A 24,202-nucleotide genomic window follows, 5' to 3' on the forward strand; every position below is an offset into this window, starting at 1 on the left:
GGCGGGAAGAACGCCGGAAGTCGGGCGAGCTTTGAGGAGGGAAGGCGGGAGAATGGAGTATAGGGGATGAAGCTCCGTAGGGGTGGCGCGACGTCGGTTGTCAGGGCGCCGTAGCCGGCTATTATGGGATGCGGCGGCGTCGGAATGGCGCTCGGCGCGTGATTTTGAACCGACACGGAGCCTGCCGCCGGGCTCGGCTGCTGTTGTGGCGAGCCGGCCGCGCGCGGGAGCGAGCCCTGGCCAGGCGCGCGCCGGCGGGGCGGACGGAGAGCGAGGGGGAGAAGCGAGCGCCGCCCCCGCGAGGCCTCCGCAGGTGAGTGCCGGCGTCGGGAGGGCTGAACGGCTAACGGTGAAACGGGGAGCGAGCGCCTTGACAGGACCAGGAGCAGGACCTGCCTGCCTGCCTGCCCGCGGGCTGTCGGCGAGCGGGGAAGGAGGCTGCCCGAGCTGTGGCCGCCCTTCACCACCCGCCTCTCCCTCCCCCTCCGCGGGGCGGGGACTGCCAGACCTGGGTTGGGAAGCGCCGTGGGAACCATCGCGGCGCCGTCCAGACGTGAGGCGGTTACAGCTCCGCGTCAGGTTGGCGAAGGGCGGCCTTCGCTTTATGGTGAGAAGCGAGAGGAGCGCGAGGGTCCCCCGGGTTGCCATTCGCCTCTGGCAACGATCGCAGATGGACGGGCAGAACTCGGCCGTAGGTGTTGCTCGGAAGCGGCAGTTTCAAGTACTTTGTTAGTGCTGTGAAAAAATAAACCAACAGAATATATTCCCTTAGCTTCCAAATAAACCCCTAGCTGGAAATGATACTTGGTCGGAGGAGTCTTTGCTTTTTTTTTTTTTTTTTGAGAAAGAGGGAGAGGGGAAAAAAAGTTGAAGAAATTTAGTTTGCATAATACATACCCGTCCTGCCATTTCCTTTTGGGGGTCGGCAACGTTATGTAAGGTGCAGAAAAGGAAAGTCAAACAAAGAATTGTGAGATAAGAAAGGAAAACCTAACCAAATCTAGTGGTCGCCAGCATCATTCAGTATCTCTCTCTATACTTTCCTGTCTCTGCAAACTATTCTTGCTTCCGCCACTTCATATGTTGCCTTTTTTTATTATTTCTGATCAAGATTCAGAAAACAAGTCTGTTTTGTAAAAAATGAGAGAGATTTTATTTGCTATTAAAGGAGCCTTAATTCATTCTTCCTGTCCTAAATCTCTTAGTTGTCATTCTACTTTTGGCAAGTACATTTCAGTTCAGTAGAATTAGTAGTATCTCCTGAAACCATTTGTGATGATCCATTTCTCACAAAACAAAATCAGCCAATGGTGAAGTAAGTTTATATAAAACATATGCACTTGTGGGTGGGTGGAAGAATATGTAAAAATATTTGAAAACTAATATGAATGTTGTTTAATAAGTTGCTTTATAACTATGTTGGTTTTGTGAAAATGCTATTAGGAGGAGGCAAATCTACTGAATGCTTAGAGCTAAATAGTGATGGCATGTTAAGACCTTAATCCGTTTATAAGGCTGTGCAATTTTTCAGTCCAAGAACTGCACTTGGCATTTTGCTGGCATGCTAGGGAGTAGACATTAAAAAGTAGGTGACGCCAAGGTAAAAGTAAAATTTTATTTTCATTCCTCGGGTGGCTCTGGAGGCTAAATCCAAAGTTTTCAGTGGTTGTCTGCAGCATTGGGCCACACATTGTGAGCTTCTGGTCTATAGTATAAAAGTTTTAAATGTAATTTAAACTGGGATTGATTTTGTTATGTGTGGATCAAGATCAATTTAGGAAATGGAATCAGGGCTTTATCCTAGTTTAGCATGTAGGTGCTGGCATTCAGACTGTTTTGTAACTGCTGAAGTTATAAGGCTGATAAACATGTAATATTGACATATACAGAATTTTCCTTGCTATTTTTTGTGATATGATTGTTGTTGCCAGTGGGTTGGCAAGATATTCATGCTGATGACAACCTAGTGCAAGGGAGGGAAACCTAAAGTTGCCCGGATGTTGCACTGTAATTTGGCAACAACTGGAGAGTCACATTTTTATTGCTAGTATCATGTATGTGCACAGTGTTTACGCTGTGGTCTGTGGTATAGCATGAGTCTTACAGTTTTTCTCATGAGTGTGATTTACAGAATAAGTTGCGTATATACATGGGTTTAACATTTGCCATGCTACGATGCCATTTTAATTTGACTATTAAGAGGTGTGCTAACTGCTTATAGAAGCGGAGCTTGTCACTCAAACAAATCCAAGGCTCAGATTCTGTGTGCAGTCTCATAGCTGTAAGCTTCTTTGAAGTCAGCTTTACTTGTATGTAGATACGTACTGTAATATGTTAGTTGTTAACTCAAGCTTTGTAGTTCTGTGTATAGAATCTGTTTGCTTTCCCGATCTGAGTTTCATTCTTGAGAATTCTGCAGGTGACCCAGTAAATGTTTTCTGAGATACTGTACACAGTTTTGTACTGCAGCACCTGTGTCTCTGCTCTTGTATTTCTATACTATATCTTCAAGATCTTAAAGGTTAATTTCTATTAACATTAGGAATGGCAGCTGTTGGAGACTTTCCGTGCCATTTTTAATACAAGAAACTGGATCACGAGCAAGAACTGTGCTGTACGCTCAAGATGAAAGGTTCTGCCTCATAAATCCGCCACTTTTTCAATTGTGCGAGCCACTACAGTCTGTTAAGGTGCCGCAGAACTCGGGGTGGCCGATCCGCGCCGTGGCTCTTCTGGAGCGAGTCCCGCCCGGTCCTGCAGCGGCGCCTCCATCCCGCGGCGCGGGTCCCTTGCCCGCTCGGCCGCCGTCGGACAGAAGCGCCCGGCGCCGGCGGGGCATCTTCCCGGTCCTCCTTTCCTCGCGGTGGGAGGACTTCCCTCGGCGGGGCGGGCTCCGGGGCGGGGGCGAGCCCGGAGGGAGGAGGCTGGGGTGGCTGCGGAGCTGGGCTGCGAGGGTGATGACGAAGTGAAAATGGCGGATCTTTCGAAATCCTATCCCGGCCCTTGACATTCCAGAAGCAGTAGCTCAACAGCCTGAAGAGGCTCTGTCCGCCGCTGCCAGCAGCCCTCCAGCTGCCGATCGGCCGCTCCCCCTGCTAGCCAGACCCCCAAGGCGGGAAGCCCCCTCCCTGCCTGCCCGGGGCTGGAGCCGACCAGCCTGGAGGACCCGCGGCTGCGTCCCGAAGAGGGTGAGCGACGGGCGCATCGAGGCCTGGGCAGCCCGGATGCGCCGGGGAGCGGGGCCGGAGCCGGACAAGCGAGTCCTGCTCTGGATGCAGGTGCTCCGTCACTGAAGCGCCCTGGTTGCGCTGCTGGGAAAGGGGAAGGGATGTGGAGCTCTTGGGCCTAATTTTCTTCCCAAGGGCTGGCTGAGAGCTGTCCAGCTGTGCCAGGGTTAGTTAGTATCTGGGTCAGCCGGGAATCATGGGACCCGGGGGCCCCCGTTTTTCTGGAGGAATAGTGGCTAGGGCTTGTTGGCTGGTCTCCGTTGCCTAGGAAGTATTATTCATCCTTTGCTGTACAGGGTAGTGAAGAATATTTGTATATTAAGCTGCTTGTGGGGCACAAAAGGGGCTTAAAAACTAATTTCATAGCTGTTCAATCGCATTAATGGGTGTGTTTCAAAGTCATCTGTTTAATTAGCACTGGCATTGCTGGCGACAACAAAGAAAGCTTCACCTTATGTTCGGCTGTTCATATTTAAAATGTGGATTTTAAAAAAAATTTCCCCATTAATTTTTGAAAAGTGAAGAAAGCTCACTTGTAACAATTAATAAATGAACTTGCAATTTTTCCTAATAATTTTTCTTTTACATTTCCCCCCCTATTTAATAGGCTGTGGATCTCTAGGGTGATTTAGGACAGCTCCTGTTCCTGGCCAAAAAAAATAAATAAATACTGTAGATGAATGATAACTATTGCATATAATGCCTCTGGAGAAAAAACATTTTTATTTAACAGCTCAATCCTAAATTTCAACAAATTAATCTGACCTTGTTTAGTTTATTTTAGGCTAGAACCATTTTTATATGAATCTGTGTCTTTTCAGCTATTTGAACTTCATAACATCTATATTTTATAGATCTTATAATGTGATTAAATGTTATGGGGTGATTTTGTACCAGAAAATTCTTAAATATTGTAGGTTCATGTGATATATTAGAAACAAAGATGCCTGATCATGTAAACAAGGAATTCTTTATGTCTTCCTTTTCTACAGTTGCATTCAAAGGACCTTATGATATAATAATACAAATACATAAAGCACAATTAAATATAAGGCATTTTTGTATATAAGGCATAATATAATATATTTTATAAGTATAATATACAGTATAAGGCATTTCTACCAGTGTGGAAAAGAACTGTGCATGGTTCTGAATTCCAGGTACTCCAGTATTTGCTGGAGTGTTTCTTATCTCTTTCATTTAAAAAAAAAATGCTGTTTGGGAGAGGTATAGGAGAACTGTCTATATTTAAATAATGATATAAACCTTATATTGTAGGCTCTAAAATGGAAGCCAACATAGTCTGCGGATTACTTGCCTGTTTTGGATATATGTAATTTTGGGCTATTCTTAAGTAAAATACATCCAAATATCACTTTTACATTTTAAAAAACTATTCAACCAATATTCTATCTGTAATATACATAGATAAGCCTGAACATGAAGTCTCGAAACTTATCTCAATTAGAATAGATTTACAGATAATCCTTACTTAACGACAGTAATTGGGATTGGCAACTCTGTTGCTAAGTGACACAGTCTTAAAGTGCAATGTCACGTGACCATGCTGACTTATGACAGCAGTTGTGGCAGTTCCAGTTGCCATTAAGTGAATCCTGCATGGTCGTTAGGCATGATATCACATGATCGCCATTCGCGATTTCCTGCCAGCTTCCCTGTTGACTTTGCTTGTCGGAAGCCAGCAGTGAAGTTTGCAGATGGTGATCACATGACTGTGGGACACTGGGACCATTGTAATTGCAAGCCGGTTGCCAAGCTTCTGAATCATATGACTCTGGGGATGCTGCAGCGGTTGCAACTATGAGGACAGGTCGTAAGTCTCCTTGTTCAGCAGCATCGTAACTTTGAACAGTCGCTAAACGGGTAGTCAAATGAAGATTACTTGTACACAGTCAACAAGGCTTAAATAAATTGGGCAGTGTTGGACTTCTGGGTTTAGTGACCATGGTCTAGAGAACAGATTTCCTGATGTTTCACCAGGAACTGTGGCTGGCATCTTCAGAGGCAAAGTGGTCTGCAGTCCTGCTCAGTTGCTTGTGGTCTGCATAGTATAAACCCTGAAGCCCAACAGTGCCCAACAGATACCAGCCGTGAAAGCCTACACTTAAATAAATTGTTGTTGTTCTATTATGTATTGTAGTTTTATACTGCCCGATAACAGCAGTTCATAATTATGTCCAATTTGTTTTAATGCATCTATTCTGATTGTCTGGGTCCAGCCCACCTATTTTTTTCAGTGTTTGTATCCTTATTACACAAATTTTATGATTTAATGCTTGATGCCTCTTCATAGTACTCTGCAAATTGTATACACAAAGAGGGGGTTTGCTGTTTAATAGTAAACATGTATCAAGCCCCAGTAAAACTTAGGAAGTTAAGTGATTTTCTTTTTCATTCATTGCATATTATAGTTTGTTTGCTTTGACATACTTAACCTTGAATTTGCAAAATAGATTACAATTATGCATTGCCTTTTAGAAAAACAGTTATCAAATATGTCGTATCATTTTTTTAAAATTAATCCTAGATCAGTCCATACAAGAGAGCTGCTTGCTAGTAGTAATGTGAAGCTACAAAATGGACATGAATGTACCACCTAATTTAGAAGCCAATACACCCCTCATATTTACATGTTGCTATCACCTTTTCACCAGAGCATTTCTTTTGTCCAGTTATATAATACTCTTTATCAGACAGATTTGCAGCTAAAGGGTTTAGAGGGAATATTTTCCAAGCAGAATGTATACTCATATAAGTAATAAGCAAACAAAAAACAGAACAATTAAGATTTGTGTAGAAATAACTTAAGTAAACAAGACAAGAAAACAGCCTTTGTTACCTATAGTTTACAGGAAAAACTACTCAAATGTACAATTTATGCTCTTCAGCCCATTTTGGATAGTGGTATTTCCTTTTCATAGGCCGTGGCTGGTCGTTTGTACTTGCTTACAGGCAACAAACCAGCCACAGTGATATAAACACAGGAACCAAACCTTGCAGCATATGTAGATGCTCACCTCTTCATGTTTAAACTGGCAACACTACTACAGGTCCTAATCTTGTATGTCCACAAGTAGTCAGTTTATTGTTTGATTTATACCTTAGTATGTCAGCAACTCTATACTGCATTCTATATAGAATTAACTGCCCATTGTAGATACCAAATGGATACTCAGAAAGGTCAACTTCCTTAAACAAATAATGAATACTTTGCCTTTCCAAGACTCTATCATTGACTTGAAGAATCCATTCTCAACCCCCAAAAATTACAAAGAACAATTTCACTGCAAAATATGTGAGCTACGGTTCATGCAATGATTAAACAGAAACAAAGGATTCCAAAGCTGCTTAAGATAATATGTTAATTAGTTCACCAATGAAAGGGTGTTTCACATCCAAAAGATGTTTTGTAAATAGTTGCTAACTGTAGGCAATTATTGCTTTTTGCCTTTGGTTTCACTTTTCTTTCTTTACTGTTTCTCCTATCCTTATCCATGCATATGTTTTATGCAGGTATCTGATAATACTAAAAAAATGTAAAATAGACTATAGTCCATGGAAGCTTATGACCTACTTAATTTATTTGCCTTTTAGATGCCGTAAGACTGGCCTTACAGTATTTTGTTTACTGCAAAAGGCTAACATAGCTTCCCTCTGGAAAGTGTTAATTCTGGGAATAGACTATAGAGATCTCTTTACTGCAGTGAGTTCAATCAGTCTGATCTACTTACTGTCCCATCAGACTACTTTGTAGAATCTAAGAAGTGTCTTTCTCTCCTGTTCCTTTCCTAAACCAAATAAGGTTTACACATAGCACTTAAGCCACAGCATGGTTTATTTTGGGCTTATAGTATCTATTGACATATATACACACATACATACACACAAAGTAGTACATGAGATCTACAGAAAACTAATAGCCAAATTGGAATAACATCATTTCTGCAGAATAATATATATTTCAGATACAGTGCTGATTGGCATAAAAAGCCATTTTACTTTTCATATATTACGTTAGTTGGTAATGTAGCTACAAAATAGTTGGATTTAACAGATTCTTCCCTTCATAGTTTCAAGTGTATTTTTTTGAAATAGGTAAATGTGCATTATTGATAGCTATATGTATGATTCTACTTGTATGTTTCTTTGTAAGTGCATGCTGTGAAAGTAATCCAAAGGTGTATTTGATTGTGTTAACTCCCTTCAGAGCATTACAGATTTCTTTCTTCTTCAAAAACTGTTCAGGAATTCTACAAATAACGTATTTCACAATCCAACTTCTTCACTTAAGTTTTTTTACAAGGAACTATAAGCTCAGTCAGTGTTACTTACAGTAACACTGCAAGTTTCTGTTGAAAAGATGTTGGACATTTGACTAGTCCAAAGAAGGATTTGTCAGTAAATTCAAATTTTGTCTAAGAGCAGTTGGTACAAGGTTAGTGATATTGCTAATTACAAGTAATTCTTGCACAGTAATGACAAATAAAATTTAAATTAAACCTGCCTATAATCTTTGGATTTCATGGCCTATAAATCTAAAATCTAAATATTTAACAAAGTTAAATAAGGCTCTCATAAACGTAAATTGTTCACTAAACTGTGGAGCAACTGGTCAGGTTATCATAGTTAAACAATTAAAAAAAAAAACCCAAAGTCAAGCCCAGTGTTTTATGAATGAATAAACTACTAATCCTGTGGCCTGTTTTAATTATTAGTCATAAAATAGTACAAGCAGAGTCATAAAGAACCTTCGTAATCAGTAACCCAAACTATTAGTATTCCATTAATGTATCAGAATACTTTGTAGATAATCCTTTAATTATGCATGGAAATTTTATATAAATAGTTTGTTGTGGCCTCTTTGGTATTTGTATTTAACTTTGAGGAACTATAATGCAACTGGTCATGTATTCTGATAACTAGGGTAATGTTGCATGTACAGAGAGGCTTCTGTATGAAATAAATTTTCTGATGAAATCAAGTTGAAAAAAATAACATCCTTGTTGATGGATACTAAAGTGGGCAGATATAGAACTGATAGTATTTTTATATGTATATCACACATACACACATATCTCAATTATACAAGATTGTGGTGTTTCCTCTAAGTCAAAAATTCCCAGTGTGTATTCTAGTATTCGATGATCCACAAAAATAACTGCAAAAATAAGCACACTTTAAAAATAAAGACTCCTTTGAACCCACCATAGCCAACTATTAGAATACCTGCCTGTTGTTTGCTGTGATTTTTTTCTTCAATTTCCCAATCAGATTTTAATTGGCAGGAGGTTGGGAGAAGAGGGGAAGATAGATTGTTTCCAATGGAAACTAATTGTTGTATGAAGACCTGTTCTATGCTTTTCTTTTCTGCATAAGTCAGATCTTGAAAAACAGGAGAGTTTTTCAGAAGATAGGTAATTTCTACAGAAAAATTTTAAAAAATAGTACAGTAAAATGGTGGATTGTACAACCAGTTTTAAAAAAATGTACAACAGATTTTGAGTATATGGAAACCAGGTAGTTATAAACCAAATAAGCTATATTTTTCTTCAAATTATGGACGTTAACAAATTATGGTGGTTTGCATCTTATACATTACTGTAGGGTCACTATATGTATGTCACATTTCCTATTTGGGATATATCATGTAGGATTTTTTCTTGAAACTATCCACTGTCACTGCAGGAAGAGGTCACTTGAGGCTGAGGTCTGCATGTAGCCCCTTGAACCTCTTCCCTCACTTTTTTTTGGTGTTTTCAGAGCCAACTCTGACCATAGTTGCTGAAATTAATGGCATGGTTTCCTCCATTTTGATATAATAAACACTCAGAAAGTATAAAATAGACTTAACATAATTTTAAAACAAGAAAATCCTGAAACTCTCCAAGAACTTCACTTCAGAAAGTCTTACCCCACCCACTTTGCATCATCTCTCCTCCTACTCTGATACTTTGATGCTGAAACATGTGTGGCCATTAAAAGGTTGCCCATCCTTGCCTTGGTTGATTATAAACGAATTGACCACTGTGGGCAATAAACTATTACTGGTGCTTGGATGAACTGCTCTTTAAATTACTCTCAAATCTTTACAGGGTCATAATTTTCATTTTTTCATTTTGAAAAATTATGATCCTCACTTTGTTCCTCAGTACCTCATTAACCACGTTTATGAAATACATTTCTCAGTGAAATATGTAATTATTTGCAATATTCTTGTAATAACTAGTGCTGTGATTCATATCTGAAACTGTATTAGTGATACAATCTTTTAATAATAATTTAATAATAATTTATTAAACTTGTATGCTGTCCAACTCTTAACAACTCTGGGTGGCTTTTCATGGAACATCTTTGTTTTTTTTAAAGTGTTTCAATACAAGACTGCCACACAGCTAATGAATCTCCAGATCTTTTATAATGGTTTCCAGAACATTTATTTTTTATTTATTTAATCACATTTGTATAACTGCCCATCTCATGTAGTGACTCTGGGTGGTGTACATAATAATAATAAAAATATATAAAAACCATTAAAACAAATAATTTGAATTTTTTAAAAAAAATTAAAGATAAAAGCAAAAAAACAAAAAACAAAAACAAAATGGTGGCAAAACATAGAGAGAGTGCTTTCCGTTAATTGTCATATAGCCACCTAGCAAGCTCCACTCTATCATGGGATCCCTAAACTAGTTTCCCAAACCATGTTTTAAGGGCCTTCTGGAACAGGGTTGGGGCCAGCCTCACCTTGGGGTGGGGGGATGATGTTCCACAGGCCAGGGGCTACGGCAGAAAATTCTTAGGTCTGACGACACTCCTTGGCCAACGGGATCCACAACATGTCTCTCCTGTCAGATCTGATGGGATGGGCAGATGTAATCTGAGAGAGGCAGACCCTCAGATAACCTGGCCCCATGTCATGTAGGGTTTTAAAGGTTATAATCAGCACCTTGAATTGGACCCAGAAACAAACTGGCAACCAATGCAGCTTGCATAGCAGAGGTATAGCGTGTAGATCTCATTTGCCCCAGCATTTTGTACCAGCTGAAGTTTCCAAATACTCTTCCAGGTCAGCCCCACGTACAGCACGTTACAGTAGTCCATTCAGGAGGTAACTAGAGCATGAGTGACTGAGAATAGAGCCTCCTGATCCAGGAATGGGCGCAACGAAGCTGTGCAAAGGCACTCCTGGCCACAACCACCACCTGCTCTTTGAGCAGGAGTCATGAGTCTAGAAGAACCCCCACGTTGCACACGAGGTATCTCTGGGGCAGTGCAACCCCATCTAGCGCCAAAGATGGTAAAACCCACTCAGTGTTGCCAGGGTTCAGGTGAAGCCTGTGTTCCCCAAGAGAGGACATCAGCTTGGTATATACTTGTGTCCTTGGCAAAAATATCAGAGGTGAAGGGGAATATCCTGACAGCATAGCATTTTCTCAATCTAGGACTGGAATTGAAAATAACAAACATTGTTATATTTTGTAGCTTCAGCAGATGGTGCTGCACGATGATGGTTTTGGAGATATGTTGATGTGGAGCAGGATTTAAAAGAAATTCAGGTAATTATGTTGAATAGAATCAATACTTACTTCTGTTTCACTGAATTACTGTCACTGCTGCATAGCGCCAGTGTCCAATCTAGTCATTTGTCAATGTGCCAAGCATGTCATACCCTTCCCACTTCCATCAAAATATTGAGTGTAAGTATGAATTCCCAACATCCTTTAAACTACTTTGCTTCTGTAAAGCTGAATAGTAATAATAATAATACATATTTTGTTTCATAGAAATAGAGTTGGAGGGCCTTGTTGGCTAGTCACAGGCTCCCCTTCTTGCCTCAACCCAAGTTTCTTCATGCAGCACTTGTGCCCCTGGAAGCTTTTTAATAAATCTATAAATATTGTATACAGGGGTCACTTTCAGAGAGTTTACTGTTGAAGAGGGATGAGATAACCTGCCCCTACATGCTGTGATTTCCAACAAAAATCCTGTCAGTGCAGTGATTAGGTATATTGAAAGCTTCTGTTGGTGCCAAAGGAGGTTTGTTTTTTTTTTAAGAATTAATTGTCATTTGGCTATGGTTCATATTTGGTGGGAAAAGGTTTAACCCTCCCCTCCCTGTGTAATATGAAATCAAAATATCCTCCACTCACAAATATGTGTCATGCTTTTGCCAATGGGAACTTTTCTTAGCATTAAAACCTAAGCTTTAAGTTGGAAGGGAGGAGAGGTGTGTATATCTTGGTCCCTCGGATTGGCTGAAGCTGAAAAAGATTTTGCTGTTTGCTTATTCAATATATTTATGGCTGATAAGTGATTAGAACTGGGAATGTCTTGATTTGCAGCTCATGCTCCTAGCTTCTGAGGTATACTGCTTTCAATATAATTAGTAGCTGTTCTTATTAACTAACAGATAGCTAATGGGGGAAGGGGTGCTAATGGTGACAAGTATTTATTCACAGTTGTTAATATATCACTTCCACAATTATATGCTGTCCAGCTATGACACATAAGATGTTTCAAGTTGTATAGTTTTGTGGAACATAAAAATTGAACTTTTTAAAATATCGCTGCAGTGACTTCTGTTGAGCCTACCGTCAACATCTGCAAAATGGAGGTTGTGTCAGCAGAAGTGAACAGCTTACTCCCTGAGGAGATCATGGACACAGGTATAGCATTGGAGGAAGATGAGAACATCGAGGCTGTAATTGTGGGTGACTCTATTCCTATGGAAACGGAACTGGAGGGAATGGCAAATGTAAGCTCTGCTGATGATCATACTACTACTGGCACATCATCAGTCACTACAGAATCTGTCACATTGCCCAGCAATTGTGTGACCCATGTTACTGGCAATCCTGCCTTTGTAAAATCTGATGCTGGTGTGACTGCACAACCTTCTTTTCAAAGTGGCCTCCAAAAACTTGGTACCCAGACTCCTGTCTCTCTATCAGCCAATCAGATTATTCTTAACAAGGCAACTGACTTGAAAATTGGTAAACAGACCATAAAGCAGGAAGGTCAAAAACTCATAGTAACAACTCTGGGCAAGCCTGGACAACCAATTGTCTTAGCGCTACCCCACAACCAGCTGTCACAGACTCAGAAGACCACATCACAAGTACAAGCAAGTGACTCCAAGGTTTCAGCACAGCAATTCAAGGTGGTCACAATTGGAGGAAGGCCAGAGGTGAAACCCGTCATTGGTGTATCTACCTTGACTCCAGGGTGCCAACTGGTAAATACTGCAACCCAGTCATCTGTACTGCAGACCCAGCAATTAAAAGCAGTGCAGGTAAGAATGACTTCTATCAATTATTCTCTTTGCAATAAAATTGCTGTACTATTGGGAATTCCCTTTGGTGGCAGCAATATGTTTGGAGGACGGTTGGCCAGGTAAAAGAGCCCCAGTAAATCTATGAAGAGCAAGTTGTAAAGCAAGGACGTTAAAATGCAGTGGAGGTGATGAGTAATTTTAAATAATAGACTAACTTCCCATTGAGGTGGGTATGTAGCAGCACATAACAGAAAGTGCTTCCTCAACATTACAAGACTTTGGAAACTTGACTTTTTCCCAGGTCTTGCTTTGGTGAGGTGGTGAGTCTCTTCTGTTAGTTTGAATGTTTCCTTCTGGGACATACACTGTTTTTTTCTTATTATTTTGGTTTCTACATTTGTTAATGTTGCATGCTATCCAGAATCTTATGGAGTTGATCAGCTCTCTAAATTAAATCAATCAATCAAACAGATGATTACTAGAAGTAAATGTTAGCGGTTTGGAGACCAGGCTTAAGGCTTGTCTTGTTCAGGTGCAGTGAATGAAAATACACAGTATGTGAAGAAAATCTGAGAAGGTGTGAAAACTATATATGCAAGCATATAAACATATGCACAAATCCCAAGTTCAGTATAGCAGTGATTCATGAAGTTAACTACTGTATAAGCTCAAGAACTGTAAGTCTTCATGCCTGTGTCTGAAGAATATTCCTTTGGTTCTGGCAGCTGGTTTTAGTCCATTTTCCCACCTGAATCTGTGCGGCATCTTGTTGCTTCTTAAAAATCTAGACTGATGTAGAATGCCTTCTGAATGTATTGCACTGGAGAATATTTCATGTTCACAGAATAATAGAAATTCACATTTCTTTGCACTCTTACTTCCTTGTATTTCTTATTTGTGGCTTAGCTTCTACATTCTTGGAGAATGGGAGAATGTGGTATGAGAAGGTCTGCACAGGCCTGCTCCTGAAGTCTAATTAATTTTTCATTCTCTGCTTTCGTCGTAATTAGCTTTTTGCTTTCAAAGCATGGGTGGAGCTTTTCTTAAATAGAGATTATTATCAGTGGTATTTAGCTTCAAAACATTTTTCCTTTTTGACCAACTACAGAGACATCTGTTTTGTCGTCTCTGTAGTTGTCCAGTACAGTTTTTTGTTCATTACAGTTTAGCATTTGATTAAGGAAAATAAAGTATAATGATTCCCCAGAGACTGCTGAGTAAAAATTGCTGCTTCAAGGAACCTTAAATAGACTAAAACTCTAGTTCTTTTAATAGAAAACTGGCATTCATTCATTCTGCTCTGAAAACTTGCATCTAAAAATAAAGAATCTGCTGATAGTTGTAATGCTGCCTTTAATGTATTATTGCGTTCAGCTAATTTTTGGAATTGACTAGGTTCACATGTTGTAATAATCCATAGTAGATTTGCTTGGTTTTCACTTTATATGTTGTATGAACCCAGCCAATTGTGGTTTATTCAGTAAATTGTGGAGCAAGAACAAGGGAGGAAGGCAAGCAGCAATCACCTGAAACACTGGCTCAACGGGCCTCTTCCCTCGCTTCCAGCACAGCCATTACCATCAACTGCTCTGTGTAAAGGATAATATAAGTTTGTTGTTTTAAAATAATATTTATTGAAATTTTATTTACAATTGTCTATATTGCTTGTAAGCCAGTTTGGGAAGATTCTTATTCAGAATGGAAGGATATAAATGTAATAACCAAACCAATGTGTGAACCTATCAACTGAGTCCTTTATTTTTGCCTCCCATCCCTTTGTTACACTCCCCCCATCATCTGCATATGTTATGCAGTGTTCATTAAGATTGTAACTGCCTTGGGCCAGGGACTCTCTCTTTCTTAAATTATTATGCACCTAGCAACTCCACAAAGAACCAGGACTGTTCAGGCCACAGGCATTGCTCATTGGCTGGATCCTCTCCCAGTACTAATGAATACTTGTCCTATCAATGTAGCTTTAATGTGATAGGAATGGTCTGGGCTGCTCTTTTACTTTTACTTTTTGGGGTTCTTTTTGTAGAGTGGGGGCAGGGCTGGCCCCCCCTTGTTTCTAAGTACTGTAGTTTGGGTTCACTTAAGAAATGAATGGTTATTGGATTTCTTATTGTTTTTTAGATTGCGAAGAAAACCAGGACACCAACCTCAGCCCCAGTGATAACGAAACTGATCATCACAAAACCAATCAATAGCAAAGCAGTTACAGGGCAGACAACTCAAGTATCCCCAGTCATTGCAGGTTTATATATAAAATATATATTCATGGCTTTTTATATTGTGCTGTTTACCCAGGGTGTAAAAAGTGAACTGGAAGTATAAACTGACATTTGATGGATTTTGGTTTCATAGGAGATTTTCAATCCTTTTCCACTCCTGGTTTCTTGAAATTCCTGAAAACAATATCATCCCCAAACATCAGGAGGGTATTAGGTGACAGAAAGCCCTAGAACAGCTTTCCTCAATCTTGGTACTTTCCAGACATTTAAGCTTCAACTCCGCAGAGTACTTCTGGTGGGGGAAGTCTGGGAGTTGGTCCTTACCTTTAGAGGGCACCCAAATCAGGGAAACCTGCACTAGACCTGATGCTATTCATCTGATATTAGTAGGGTGATAAATTCCAGAATGCCCAGTTAATGCAACCAAAAGGCCCAGCTGGCTGGGAATTCTGGGAGTTGTCATCCAAAAGTCTGGATGGTGTTATTTTGAGGAAAGCTGCTCTAGAGCATCACTCAGTATAAAAGGGAGTGGGATTTGTAAGCTCATTCTTTTGTGGTTTAAATAAACATTTTTCTAGGCATGGGGGCTTTGAATGCCAGCCATAAAATGACTGTTCCTGCCTTGTTTTTCAGATAGTTCTCTAGCCAGGTAGAAAGTATATAAAAGTTTAGAGTCTTATCTTTTCCTCAGAAGTTCAGATCTTGGACTGATTGTGTGGGAATACAGGCAATCATCTTACCATGTGCTAAATATAGAAAGCTTGCTATTTTATGAATATGTGATAAAGTACAGGAGTGCATTCTTGGTTGGCTTTGAATTATGCTGTCATTTCTGTTAATCCATGTGGATAAATTTTGTTGCTAAGAAATCAATGTATGGATTGTACATGAAGCATTACTGCCACATTTCAGCATACCTATTGTGCGGGAGACGGGCGGTGGAGAAATCCAATAAATATAAAAATAAATAAATAAATAAATAAATACTTCCTATTTTTGTATTAGTTCAATTTGTTTTGACTTAGAAAATCTTTTTTTTTCAGTGCATGCAACAATGTTTGGAATTACTTACTTTTTTCTTTTGCTCAAGAAAAACAAATAGTCATTTTAATCTTAAAATCAACATTAATTGCTTCTCTTTCTTACTACAGAAGAGATTCAGGGGCAAAAATTTGCAGTTTCAGTTACAAAACACACATGGGGTGGGCTGCAGAGGAAAGGGAGTTAAATTCTGGTGTAAACTTATCTTGGATATTTGATCAGATTAATAAAAAATCTCATTTGTATTTTATGATGCTTAACAAATTCTTAAGGCCAGAATTGTAATTGAGACTGTATCAGCATTTTGGGGTTATAGTTAGATGTATTACTATAAAAAATTGTACTTGTTCAAAAGACAAAAGACTGTGTGATTCACTTAACGACCATGGTGATTTGATTAATGACCACCATCAAAATGTCATAAAATTGGGTGTAGTCACATGATGCCTCATTCAAAGGCCGCACTGCTTAACGATGACTTTTCCGGTCCCTGTTGTGGTTGTAAATCGAGGACTACCTGTATTACACTTGTTTTTGATTGCTAAGCTATTCTAATTTTTTTTTTTTTTTAAATAAAGCATTTAAGTAGGTAGGCTATTCAAGAGAGAGAAATAAATCAGTGAAGTATGTGATATATTTTATGGAACTTGGTGCCACAAAATGTGATGATTGCAGGAGTGTAGATTTAGATTGTCTTTTTATTTTTAAAGTTAAGTGGCCTGCCAAAATCCTGTGGAGCAGCCATGGAAAGGGCTAATGCCTTCAATGGAAATGTTCCTTTACCAGAAAAGCTAGCACTCTATTTGCTGAGAAGATGGGTAAGATTATAACCTATAATCATCAGTTCTCGTTGTTTTTCTACAGGTAGAGTTCTTACACAGACAGCTCCAGGGACACCTCCAAAAACTGTAACTATATCAGAAAGTGGAGTTATTGGGACAACATTAAGTTCTACAATGCAGGAGGCACCAAATAAGATAGCTATCTCTCCTTTGAAATCCCCTAACAAGGTAAAATTTACATTTCAGTTGCTTTTATAAATTTCTGAGATATACTACTAAGAAATTCTGCAGGCCGTTCTCCTGTTTGCATGCATGAAATGGTGTGAAAATAATTGCAATTTATAGATATGCTCCACTTAAACTAAGTCTGATTCTGAAATGGACTTTCTAAAGTGCTCTGGCTGTTTTCCACTATTTTAGCATTATCTGTTCTCTGGCATCATTCTGCCATGGGATCATGTGCTAAAGGGAAACTCACAAATCCTCAAAGTAAAATGGATCTGACAGAAAATATTATTTGTTGTTAGTGAAGTAATGCAGATATATCAGTACAACAATGCAAACTCTGGATTTAACAGACTTGTAGCTGCCACCCACCCTCCCTTCTCTGCCCCGGTTGATAATAGGATTACTTTTTTCTAAAATAGAGTAAAGCAGCCCCACTGCATCTGGGGTCCCCTTTCTCATTTTGCCCCCAAATCCTGCCAAGATGACACCACTGTATAATATTGTGGAAAATCTTGACCTCTTATGCATTTTCAATGTTACATATTTTGAAGTTGGGATTCTGTACTTGTGTGATCCTGTTAAGCAGCTAACCGTGGTGTCGGTCGCCTCGCAGCCTCCAAGCTCCCCACAGAAAACAGTTGGTGTTCCTCTAAATGTAGCCCTGGGACAGCAGATTCTCACAGTGCAGCATTCAACACCCTCTTCCCCAGGAAAAGCTGTAGCTAACAATACAACTGCTCAGGTACACACTAATTTGAGTCCCTTTCTGAGAGCCTGTTCTTCAGATTGTGATTTGCAGCATTACATAGCTTCAGGCACGACTGATTGTTTATCTTTGTTATTTCTCCTTCCTTCCTTCCTTCCTTCCTTCCTTCCTTCCTTCCTTCCTTCCTTCCTTCCTTCCTTCCTTCCTTCGATAAATTGAAATGAAGCACTATTGAAAAGAATAGCTTACAGCCAACCCAGAATCAAGCACCACTTTACTATACTCAGCAAATAGCTTCTGGCCTAATAACGAACAGTGTTGTAGCACTGTTTTATCTGTAGGTTAGTCTCAGACCTAAGGGGAATTATGCTGACTCTCATTAGAAATAACAAATTGGTTTGCCAGCAATCTCAGAAATAACTTTATGTTGTTTTAACAGGCTGTGAAATCTGCAGTACAGACCCTCGCTGTTGGGGGAATGAGTACTTCTCAATTTAAGACGATAATTCCCTTGGCAACGGCACCCAATGTTCAGCAAATTCAGGTACCTGGAAGCAAATTCCATTATGTCCGGCTTGTAACTGCCACAACTGCCAATAGCACAGCACAACCAGCCAATCAGAATCCCAGCACCAGCACTGCACCCCTCCAGCAAGGTTAGAAGTGTCCTTATTTGAATATGTTTATGATAATTGGAACTTGCTTAAGGAAAATGCAAATAGGAAGCTATAAAGGGGATTTGACAAGAATGGCGAATTGTAACAGATGCTTTGTGCAAGCTGAAAGCCTACTGCTGAGCTGGAAATGGTTCTGTATTTTATAATAGTTTTAGGATTTATGGTTGAAACGTGATTATTTGTTATTGATCGATGCTTAGTTGGAGAATGCCTCTGTTTCATTCAGAATTAGATTATGACCATAGTTTGCTTGTCTTATTCACGTGATCAGAACTTTTGGTGTTTTAGAATTAGAATAATTTTGTGTTGCATTATTTTTCATGGTTTGTGTAGATATTAACCAACCTTGTGATAAAGATTTGATATTTATGTTCGCTTTTATTTAAAGTTCTGAAAGTTTTTCTTTTAAAAATAGACCATTTAGCAAAATGGGTATAAAGATTTATTGATTAATTTCATAACAGCACTTTGAACCATTACCCAGTTACATTATTTTGTCACTTAATTTTCAATTAGTATGTTTGCAAGTGGGATTTGCATCAGAATGTTGCAGTGTACCGTGATGTCCCTCCAGGTTGCTTCATTTTGCTTCCCCTCCCAGTTTTCCATTCTCCCCATCACTGTGACCACTTCATGGCCACTGGACACATTTTGTCTTCATTGGAATGGGATGGTTGATGGAGGAGGTCCCCTACTCAGGTTGGGTCTGAAATCTTGGTGTTTCTGCATGCCTCGGAACTCTCTTAAGCCTGCTTGTGAATGATCAACAGGCTCCATAGAACAAACCACGACAATGTAGAGTGCTTCCAAGCATTCCTATACACCCGTGCAGCACAGCGAGTTTTCCCCCTTCTCTTTCTGTACTTTTCCCTTTCTGGGGCAAGTTTGTCATTTAGCTGCATTGGAGGTCTCCCCTCTAGGATTTTCTCTGTTATTTTTCTAAAGCCATCTGCAACCTTTGGTCCCCCAAGCCTACTAATATTATCATAGTGACATAAGCAAACATTCGTGGGAAACAAAATTGGAATTAGAATATATCATCCTAAAATCAGCTCAGAGCTGCTTTGACCTATTTTTACGTTAAAGTTACCAAAATAAATGGAATGTATATGTTTCTGTGGAAATTATATTGCCACGTTCAAAATGCATATATGCACTATTTACTTATTTTGTTTCCCTGACATTAAATTCTAAATGAAATTGTATCTGGCTTTTATAACAAGCATGTTGCAGTTCATGACATTTTTCTGTAGCTACTTACATATGGACAGGAATTGCCGTTCTCCAACACTGTGACATGCTGGGTAGCATTTCTTGCTGAAGATGGCATAGCTCAAGATGGACCTACCAGCTTACTTTCTACTAGATGAGAATGAGGGAGGACTGGCTAACTAACGAAGCTGCCTACCCTTTTCTTAATGTCTTAGTCTAGAAAGTTGCATATTGTATCTGATGCCATTTCTTTTGAACAGCAAAGCCAGTGGTGGTGAATGCAACCCCCGTACGGATGTCTGTCCCAATTATTCCAGCAACGCAGACAGTCAAACAAGTGAGTTCCACGTGCACCAACTTCATATGAATCCCTAGTTTTTCACAGAAGTTTTCAGTTAGTTCAACTCTCTGACTATCCTTACAAAGTTATTTGCTGCAAAAGATGATAATTTGGTATACAAGAAAGATATCCTGAGTATTTCCTTCCTTGCAGGTGGCACCCAAACCAATGAACACAACTTCACAGATAGTTACCACAAGCCAGCCACAGCAAAGACTTATTATGCCTGCCACACCACTGCCACAAATCCAACCCAACCTCACCAACCTTCCCCCTGGCACTGTCCTAGCCCCTGCTCCTGGCACAGGAAATGTGGGATATGCCTTTCTCCCAGCTCAATATGTTACACAGGTATGGTGTTGCTGTGGGAAGCAATTGATAAGAACAATTAGGACTATTTAGTGTTTATAACTAATACTCTTAGAGGAGGGACTAGAAAGTTTGTGTACTTGGTAGTTTAAGGCAGTGTTTCTCAACCTTCTGAATCTCTTCAGCATGGCTGGCTGGGGAATTCTGGGAGTTGAAGTCCACACATCTTAAAGTTGCTAAGATTGAGAAATGCTGGTTTAAGGGATGTGATTTCAGATAACTCTGAAATATTCTTTCATCTACTGTATATTATTAAAAATGTAAATCACTTTGGTACTCAAGTGATAAAATAGTTTTTTGGTTTTCAAATTTCTGTGAGGGGGATTTACTTGGTAGAAACAAAAAGAAAGGGCGAGGGCACCTTGAATTAATATTGGAAACACAGTTTATTCTGTTATTTGGAAGCAGGTGTAACAGTTTCCTCTGTTTTCCACAATAAAACTTTTGGGATTCTCTCACTTGTATTTCAAACATAATTTGGAGGGCAGCCAGGTTGTGTAAAAGATGCAGAAGGTATTTATTGCACATTTTGAATGAACGCTTGGATCAGTTTTCATTTTGTTTTTGTTTTTAAGATGCTTATCATTCTGATGTTACTTAATCTTAAATTTATTGGGCAGAGGGGGGTATCATAAAATGAATTTCAGAAGACCTGTAAAGAAATCTTTGGTAGAAATCCACTAACAGCAGTAAGGGATCCAAAGCAAATAGCGGAGCTACAGAGGAACTATAACATTATTGTAAAAGACAGTGCTGGGAACAGGATGTACTGTGCTCAGCATAGGATTCCTCTTAGTTTTCTACATTTTATCTACCTGTGGAATTTTGACCTACTAAAGCAAAAGTGCTTTGACAGCACAAATTGCAAATCAGTGTAGTATTATAATTGATTTTTTACATATTTTTAGTCAAGCAGGCTGTTATTTTAAGTGACTTCTGTTGAAATTGCCTAGCTCTTTTTTACTTTAAAGTCAAGCTTTTATCAAGTCATAATTAAAGACTACAAATACAATACAAGAGGTTGGAATATCCATATAGGCATAATGAATTTGAAGATAACATTCAAGATGTTTCTAGAAAGAATGAAAGCCATACTGCCTAAAAATAGCAATGAACAACATCATCTTCCAAGCATGGAAAAAGAAGACTGTGTGATTAATGTAGCTATTTGTGAAAGTCCTCATCTACAAACAGCATGTCATGCACTAACTCTGTGTGTTTTTTAAGCTACAGCAGCCATCCTGTGTCTCCATAGCAAGCAGTACTAGTCTTAGTGGGACATCCAGTATCCAGACCCAAGCCCGACTTCCATTCAATGGGTGGGTATTGTCTACATAAATTGTGCAACATGTATATTACATGGAAGGAGATGGGATTGGGAAAACTGCTTAATGTTCAGCCACTAAAGAACAGCTGTTGCAATCATAGTGTACTTTCCAAGGCCAGGAAATTATTTATTTCCAGAGCAGTGATATTGAAGATTTTCCTTCTTTGCTTTGTATATGGCCTGGCTGCCTGGTTAAGTTGTATGTTAATGATTTGGTTAACAGTTTCATCCCAAACGCTCAAGGCAGAAAACAATTTGAAAACGTGCCATTAAAAATAGATACAGAGAGAGGATTTTACAAATATTAGACTATAACCTTTGCAGCCATCTATTAGACTTGGTCTTTGTACAGAAGAATCCAATAAAAGAAGACCCAGTCCATGCAGCTTATTTTTGCATCATATTTTCCTGGTGATGCAGAGTCTTTAAATTTATAAATTTTAGCGGCAGTAAAGTAGCATATATGGGATTGCCTTTCCCTATTTCTTAGAGAAAGGGACACTTTGTAGTTACCACCTGAACAAGTTTCTTTTTAGAGTGTGCAAATGTGCATGACTTTCAAAAGAGGTCACCTATGAATTTTGGATTGTTATGAATGTGGGCATACTTGCTAACTGGATAGAGGTAATCCAAAAGTAATGACTCATGTGGAGACTTAGTAAGAAGCTATCATCTGAGAACAGTGCCTATTTGGAATGGTTGAATGACTAATTGCACCTGATTCTCATCTAAATATGTGTCCTACTGAAAGGAGCCCAGGGGATAAAGCCAGAGCAGATAGCCTCTGCTTTACTGGGTGTCTTAGAGAATTTGTTTCTCACAACGCATCAGCATTGTTCTTCTGATATGTTCATCTGTTGGGGCCTTTTGCTCAATATCTGTCGATGATGCTTCTGTTCTCTGGTTGTGAAATGTGTAAAGTTGGCTTGAGTGGGCTAAATTGTGAAGGATATTATATTGTTCAACGGAAAAGACAATTCAGCAGGAAAGTTATATTCTCCTTTGGAAAATAAAATCATACTGAAATCTGTTTTCTAGGATAATCTCCTCTGAATCTGCAAATCGTCCAAGAAAGCCTTGCAACTGTACAAAATCACTGTGTCTTAAACTGTGAGTATAATATATGTAACCTCTTCAAAAGTTTAAAAGCCCACCTTTCTGTATATTAGAAGAAAATCTGGACGAACAAATGAAAGCCACAATTTCCCAGGGATTCCACTTTTACAATTATTCTCTAAACTTACTAAATATCAGATAATACTGTGCATTTGCATGATTGAAGTAGGCATCTTTGTGGAACGATCTACAGCTGAATGATTCAGACTTAGAGGCAAATCATCAGTGAATCTGGTTTGCACAATGGGGGGTACAAGCAAATTTCTTTTTCTGATATCCACAAGCTGTCCCCAGCATGAATTCATGGCTCCTAAACTGAAGGAAACCTACTTTTTCCTTTAGGAACAGTCCATATTAGCTTATTTCCTTATTTTTGTATTGATTTTATCAATTTATATGGCTGCCCACTCACCAAAGTGACTCTGGGTAGCTAACAAAACGTTAAAAACAATAATGAACAGAAATAGTATTTTTAAAAAAGACATAAAAGCTGGCTGCCAACCACATTATATCATTTCCCAAGATGGGCACAGCTAACATTCCGGGCCAAATGCCTGTGGAAAACTCAGGTTTTTAATGCCTTACAAAAGCCTGGCAAGGTTGGAGTCAATTGAATCGGGAGGAGGAGACAGGAGGGGACCGTTCCAGCTCCATGTGAGGTGAATGTCAAAAGCCTTTTCTTTAGAGGCAACCCATGTTTCTGGTCTTCAATTTATTTGTCCCTTTGAAGGGCCTGGACATTTTTTTAAGGCTCATGATGACATGTTGGAGTTCCTGTTAAACCCAAGAATAACATGCTCATGCTCGTGAGTAGAGGAAACAGTACACCCCATATGTTCATCTTTGTATATGTTTGGGCAGTTCATTCAAATAAAGTCCAGCAGGTTGTGACCCTCCCTTTCCATTCAGAAGTTTCTTCCAACACTTATGGGATTCTGTTTGGTTGGATGCAGAAGTGGGTAGAGGATGGAAAGTAGTCAGAAACCCTGCTCTGAACTGAGCCCAATATGGTCAAGTGTCATTAGAGGTGGGTTTTGTTTTGTTTTTTTTAACAGATACTGTGATTGCTTTGCAAATGGGGAGTTCTGCAACAACTGCAACTGTACAAATTGCTATAACAACCTGGACCATGAAAATGATAGGCAAAAAGCAATCAAGGTAAGATTTGTTTAAAAAATAATAATCCTGTGCCACAAGCAGGGGGAACCTGGTGAAGTCCATTTCTCAGGTTCTCTGTACCCATGAATTTCTTCCTGAACAGTGGGTGGAAGGCACAATTGTTGCCTTTGCTAGATTAGATGGAAGTTTCTGCCAGTTTTTCTTGCAAAGGGCAGAAGTTGAATCTCTAGCATTTTGTTTCTTTGTGATGGATCTCTCTCTTTACATTTACTTTGTTAGGCCTGCCTGGACAGAAATCCTGAAGCCTTTAAGCCTAAAATAGGGAAGGGAAAGGAAGGCGAGTCGGACAGGCGGCACAGCAAAGGTTGTAACTGCAAAAGGTCTGGGTGCCTCAAAAATTACTGCGAATGCTATGAGGTAAAAAGGAGCTTTTTGTTGATTTCTTTGTTCAGTCTTGTGAAATCAAGTATTTCAAAAATCTAACTTTTTAGTTCTAAAATTTACATGAAATACTAATACCTGTTAAAAA

General features: G+C 39.3%; 1 protein-coding gene across 6 annotated transcripts in view; it reads left to right on the plus strand.

Annotated features, from left to right (window-relative positions):
• The first annotated feature begins 48 nt into the window (after nucleotides 1–48).
• The window catches only part of LIN54 (lin-54 DREAM MuvB core complex component), a 30,351-nt gene continuing 6,197 nt past the window's right edge, over nucleotides 49–24,202 (plus strand). For 2 of the 6 annotated variants that reach the window (XR_003084766.2, XM_025166956.2), the window contains exons 1-13: nucleotides 2,922–3,188; nucleotides 10,731–10,804; nucleotides 11,822–12,540; nucleotides 14,659–14,779; nucleotides 16,662–16,807; nucleotides 17,391–17,549; nucleotides 17,953–18,169; nucleotides 19,663–19,739; nucleotides 19,896–20,093; nucleotides 21,339–21,430; nucleotides 22,477–22,548; nucleotides 23,610–23,712; nucleotides 23,953–24,090. Coding sequence is in view for 5 of the 6 variants with exons in the window: in XM_025166956.2 (XP_025022724.1) it covers nucleotides 11,857–12,540; nucleotides 14,659–14,779; nucleotides 16,662–16,807; nucleotides 17,391–17,549; nucleotides 17,953–18,169; nucleotides 19,663–19,739; nucleotides 19,896–20,093; nucleotides 21,339–21,430; nucleotides 22,477–22,548; nucleotides 23,610–23,712; nucleotides 23,953–24,090 (2,007 nt within the window). In the remaining variant the exon portion in view is untranslated. Of the gene's footprint in view, nucleotides 314–2,921; nucleotides 3,189–10,730; nucleotides 10,805–11,821; nucleotides 12,541–14,658; nucleotides 14,780–16,661; nucleotides 16,808–17,390; nucleotides 17,550–17,952; nucleotides 18,170–19,662; nucleotides 19,740–19,895; nucleotides 20,094–21,338; nucleotides 21,431–22,476; nucleotides 22,549–23,609; nucleotides 23,713–23,952; nucleotides 24,091–24,202 lie in introns of those variants that run through there. The other 4 variants (XM_025166957.2, XM_025166960.2, XM_007428736.4 and 1 more) reach the window with 4 other exon arrangements.

The sequence above is a fragment of the Python bivittatus genome, unplaced genomic scaffold (assembly GCF_059951505.1).
Source record: "Python bivittatus isolate LINGU-HERP-01145 unplaced genomic scaffold, Pbiv_v1 ctg000070_np1212, whole genome shotgun sequence".
NCBI lineage: Eukaryota > Metazoa > Chordata > Lepidosauria > Squamata > Pythonidae > Python > Python bivittatus.